The 5,242-nt window shown below is 52.8% G+C and overlaps 1 protein-coding gene and 1 long non-coding RNA gene across 14 annotated transcripts in view; one reads left to right on the forward strand and one right to left on the reverse strand.

Moving 5' to 3' along the window:
- Nucleotides 1-1,891: 1,891 nt before the first annotated feature.
- The window catches only part of LOC119467832, a 17,407-nt gene continuing 14,056 nt past the window's right edge, over nucleotides 1,892-5,242 (reverse strand). The window contains exon 3 of the long non-coding RNA XR_005196456.1: nucleotides 1,892-2,245. This is a non-coding gene — a long non-coding RNA (uncharacterized LOC119467832). The remainder of the gene's footprint in view (nucleotides 2,246-5,242) is intronic.
- The window catches only part of MARK3 (microtubule affinity regulating kinase 3), a 118,952-nt gene continuing 117,023 nt past the window's right edge, over nucleotides 3,314-5,242 (forward strand). For 9 of the 13 annotated variants that reach the window (XM_017505319.2, XM_017505303.2, XM_017505305.2 and 6 more), the window contains exon 1: nucleotides 3,314-4,036. In XM_017505319.2, coding sequence (XP_017360808.1) covers nucleotides 3,986-4,036 — 51 coding nt within the window. In that variant the 5' untranslated portion in view covers nucleotides 3,314-3,985. The remainder of the gene's footprint in view (nucleotides 4,037-5,242) is intronic. The other 4 variants (XM_017505315.2, XM_017505309.2, XM_017505310.2 and 1 more) reach the window with 1 other exon arrangement.

Consider the following 5,242-nt stretch of genomic DNA (forward strand, 5'->3'; position numbering starts at 1 on the left):
GTAATCCCAGCACTTTGGGAGGCAGAGATGGGAGGTTTGCTTGAGGCTAGGAGTTTACTTTGGACAAGACTTGAGCTCTGCAAATAAAAATCATCTGGGTGTGGTGGTGCATGCCTTTAGTCCTAGCTATTCAGAAGGCTGAGGCGGAAGGATCACCTGAGCCCCGGAGTTTGTGGCTGCAGTGAGCTATGATCACAGCACTGTGTCCCAGCCTGGGCAATAGAGCAAGACCCTGTGTGGCTCAAGTAACAACAAAGGAAGGAAAGAAGGGAGGGAGGGAGAAAGGGAAGAAAAGAAGGAAGGAAGGGAGGGAGGAAGGAAGGGAGGGAAGGAGGGAGGAAGGAAGGGAGGGAAGGAGGGAGGAAGGAAGGGAGGGAGGAAGGGAGGGAGGGAGAAAGGGAGGGAGAGAGGAAGGGAGGCAGGAAGGAAGGGAGGGAGGAAGGAAGGAAGAGAGGGAGGAAGGGAAGAAAAGAAAGAATGAAGGGAGGGAGGAAGGAAGGGTGGGAGGGAGGGAAAGAAAGAGAAAGGGAAAGAAAGAGGAAGGAAGGGAGAGAGGGAGGGAGGGAGGGAGGGAGGGAAAGAAAGAAAAAGAAAGAGAGGAAGGAAGGAAGACAGAGAAAGAAGAAAAAAGAAACACACACATCTATCTCCAGCTCTTTACAGTGTCATGATGTCATTTAACATAAGTGCAAGGAAAAGTTCAAGGCATTTAATTCTAGCCTTCACAAAACCCAGAAGCATCTTGAGTTAAGTACTATTATCTTCATTTCCTAACTTTTGGGATTTGTTGACTCATTATTTCACATGTGGCTTTGGTGAGAATAGCACCTGGGTGGAAACCTCCTTCCCCAGCTACTTCTCTGGCCAATGCGGACGGTTCTGAATTTCCCATATCCTTTCTTGCAGCTCCTGCCTGAGGCTGAAATCCTTTCTGGGGTGTTTTCCCAAGTCTTATCAGGATGGGATGCAGAACCAGATGCTGTGCTCTGTCCAAACCCGTCAGGCTCCTGCCTTCTCCTGCAATCCCACTCTCCCGATGCTAACCCAGACCCACCATGTGGCTTCTCACCGCAGTGCTTATTAGGCCATCTTTTTGCTTGGACTCTCCTTTCTACCCATCCTCCCGCGGCTAACTCTGCTCATGCTTTTACACTCAGCATAAACATCCTCTCCCCCAGGGAGCCGTTTCTGACCCAAGCGCCCAAGTTGGGCTAAATGTCCCTGCTTGGGTCTCCCACAACTTATGCTCACCCACATTGTAGTCAAAAGTGTGCGGAGCACACATTGGACTAATGGGAATTCCACTAACTCTGCTTGGCCAGAAGGAGAAAGAGAATAACTTTTTATTTATTTATTTATTTATTTTTGAAGCAGGGTCTTGCTCTGTCTCCCAGGCAGGAGTGCAGTGGCATTGTCCTTCTGCACCCACCCCCCCTTTTTTTTTTTTAAGTTTTTGTAGAGACAAGGTCTCACTCTATTCCCCGGGCTGGTCTCCAACTCCTGGGCTCAAGTGACCCTCCCACCTCAGACTCCCAAGTAGCTGGGATTACAGACGTGCACGCCATTTCCCTATTCCCTTTATTTTATTTTGTTTATTTATTTATTATTATTTTTTGAGATGCAGTCTTGCTCTGTTGCTCAGGCTGGAGTGCAGTGGCTCCATCTCGGCTCGCTGCAACCTTTGCCTCCCAGGTTCAAGAGTTTCTTTCACCTCAGCCTCCTAAGTAGCTGGGTCTACAGGTGCGCACCACAATACCTGGCTTTTTTTTTTTTTTTTTTTTTTTTTTTTTTTTTTTTTTTTTTTTTTTTTTTTTTTTTTTATTTTAGCAGAGATGGAGTTTCACCATGTTGGCCAGGCTGGTCTCAAACTCCTGAGCTCAGGCAACCCGCCCACCTCCACCTTGCCTCCCAAAGTGTTAGGGTTACCGTGCTGGCCCCTATTCACATTTTAAATAGAACCACTCTTGGCCCCCTGAGCACTCCCCTGTGAGGGTTAGATGGGAGCCCCGAGTGTTATCTTAGTCCTCAGGTGTTTTAACATTGGGAGCCTCTGGCCTCTCTGGGAGTGAATCTGGCATTTAAATACACATATATTTCCTGGAGCAAGAAATTTCTCAAACATAGCAAGACAGTTGGGATGCCAAGGACCAAAGGAAAAGCAAGCATGACATAGCCACCCACAACAAGGGCTTATTATCCAAGCTTTGGGAACTAGGTTAGAACCCCAGCTCTGTTGCTAACCAACCTGGGTACTTTAGCCAAGTCACTGTACCTGTCTAGACTTTAGATCGCAAGTCTGCCCATCTCATAGGGTTACCCTGAGGCTAAATGGAGTAACAAATGTCATGAACTCACAAGGTAGACTCGACCCCCAGTAACAGTTCGTGTCACCTCCATCCCCACACTACTCTCCCTCTTTGGACCCTGCACCCATGGATTCCATCCACCGCTGGCTAGGAGCTGAGCAGAGGCACCGAACACGTGAAGAGGTGAACTGGCAAGGATGGCTTCCAGGACAGGTAGCATTTCCAGAGTTCCAGCCTGCAGGCGTCTACCCAGCTTGGCCGAGGCTGGCACGCAGAGATGCTTCCAGCCTTCCAGCAGCTACGCACTGACTGCAAGAAAAGCCTGCTTACAAATCCCCCATAGGCATTTAGGAGCTGGTGGGGCCTCTACACATTCGTGTCGCCCCCGGCCACATCTCCTTTGTGCCACCCTCGTTATTGCAGTCTTCGATCCGGATGGCATTTTGCTGGGTCCGGGTTTGCCACCCGCCTGACCAGCAGTTCCTTGAGGGCCAGAGGCGTCTGCTGCCCTCGGGGTGTGCGCCCAGACCGCAGCTGCTCGGATCTGGAGACAGGAAGGTCTGCTGGCGAGAGCTTGACGCCCGGGTCACAGTTAAGGATGCAGGAGCCCGGCTCCTTCCCGTAACCCCGGCCCCGTCATTAATTGCTTCTGTGCCTCCATTCGGTGCTGCGCAGTCCCAGGGATGCAACCGCAACTTCTGCGCATAGTAGGCTCTCGATCTGTAATCCAGCCAAGCCAGGCCTGTAGTCTGTAAATGCCAACTCAGCGGGAGGGCTCTGGCTGCTGCCCAGGGCCGTTTCCCGGCTCTTTCGGGGTTGCCCGCGCGCTCCTGACAGGAGGAACCCGCAGCCCGCGGGAGTCAGCGGAGACCCGGCCGGCACTTCCCAGCCCTCTGCACCGCCCCCGCAGCGGGGTCTGGACCAAGTCGCCCCTAGCAACAGCAACCGGGCCGGCTTTCCCAGGCCACGCTGATTGGCCGGACTCCGGGAGGCGGCGTGTCGTCACTTCCGGCAGCAGGAGGCAGCAGAGGAAGCCGAGGGGCGGCCATCTTGAGTCCGTGAGGCTCCGAGGTGCCGGGGTGCGGAGGCGGCGGCGGCAGAGGTAGCGGCAGCCACTAGGGCGGAGGCTGAGGCAGCAAGCTCGCTGGAGAGGGAGAAGCAGCTTGGCGCAGGCGTCTTCTCCGCAGGCTGCTCCATGGTCGGCGCCTACAGCCCGCGGCGGCCTGTCTTGCGCTCCACTTCCTTCACATCCTCCTCTGCCTCCTGTTTTTCAGGGGCCGCCGGCGGCGCTGTGTGGAGGCCCGCGAGCTGAAATTCGCGGCGCGACGGGCGGGAGTGCAGAAGGAGGCCAGGGGGCCGGGGCTCGCGGGGCGCCCAGAGACGAGGGGACGCCGGCGGGCGGAAGCGCAGCACGCCGCCTGCAGCCTCAGCCCCGCCACTGCCGCCCTCCCGGGCTCCTCGCCGCGGCCGCCGGGGCAGGGAGAGAATGAGCCCCGGTACCCGCCGGGGTACGGCCCGGGCCAGGCCCGGGATCTAGACAGCCGTAGGGGGAAGGGAGCCGCCCTCCCCACGGCGCCGCTCCAGAACTGCCGTGGACTCGAGGACGCTGGTCGCCGGCCTTCTGGGGCTGTGCTGTTTTGTTTTCACCCTCGCTTTGTGCAGAATTAAAGTGCAGTAAAATGTCCACTAGGACCCCATTGCCAACAGTGAATGAACGAGACACTGAAAACGTAAGTAACCTGGGCGTTCTCGTAGGCGGACCTTCAGGGTGGCCTGCGTGCTCCTCGGGCCGTGCCTTGCAGCCTGGTGTTCCCCACCAGCCCGAACGCTCTGGAAATAGAGGGCAGGCCGTAGTCACTCGAGAGGCAGCCGGGCCGGACCGTTTCCTCCAGAAGTCCGCCCTATTCGCCCGCTCGCGGGCGGGTCTGCGAAGTCTATCGATTAGGCGGGCAGTCTCGTCGATTAATAAAGCCCAAAAAAGTTGCAGCGTTACGGATCGGTTCTTTGAAAGGTCAGGTTGCCGCACAATGGATTGTGCATGTGTGTGTGTGTGTGTCAGATCACTGCAGTGGTCAGTGCTTATTTTAACCAAACTCTGCTTTTAACTTGGTCAGGCAATTCTTCAGGGATTGTCACATTAGTAACATATATTACTGGTGCTGATTAATCGATTGGGTCAAGTGGACTGTCTCGTTCTTTAACATGGTCTGGAACTAAATTTAATCACAGCCACTAAGTGTCCACTGAGGGATCTTTGCGGAATTCCAAAACACTAGAGCGCAGCCTTTATTAAGGCACAGATTCCTGTCCATACAAATCTTTTTTGAAAGAGTTCGTTAAACATTTTGAAAAGCAGGAAAGCAGATGTATAGTAAATATCTGCTCTGCCACTCACTGCTTAGCAGAGGGACACCCGCTGGGGGCTTTGCTGTCCTCCTTCCTAAAAAGAGGTTGGCTTAGATGAGCCCTTAGGTCTCTTTCAGCGCTCACAGGCTATGGTTTTATAAAAGGAACCTTTTATTTTGTTCATGTGAAACTACAGAATGCCAGGAACAGCATTGCTAGAGAATGAGAACTTGTAGTAGAAATTCCATCGAAGAAATGTTTGACTCTGTTCGTTCTGAACTCTTCTTTAGCACAATGGGTTCAAAAAGTGTTTCAATCTCGTTGTTGGCTGTCTTCTGTAAAACATCTAGCAAAATAACTTGTAAAGAAATTTCACTGACCTTTCATTAAAAGTGTTATGAGGTAATTGCTGGCACGAAATGTCTTCTCTTAGGGAATGCTTCCTTGCTTTGAGCATTTTCATGCATTCAGTAATGTCCTGAGATGTGGCCTAGTGGTGTCAGTGCCTTCATTTTGATCTTAAAAATGCCACTTGTTTGCTGGATAACTGATAATTTAATCTGTAAACGTAGTGTCAGTGCCTTCATTTT

This window comes from Cebus imitator, unplaced genomic scaffold (assembly GCF_001604975.1).
Source record: "Cebus imitator isolate Cc_AM_T3 unplaced genomic scaffold, Cebus_imitator-1.0 Scaffold338, whole genome shotgun sequence".
NCBI classification, from domain to species: Eukaryota; Metazoa; Chordata; class Mammalia; order Primates; family Cebidae; genus Cebus; species Cebus imitator.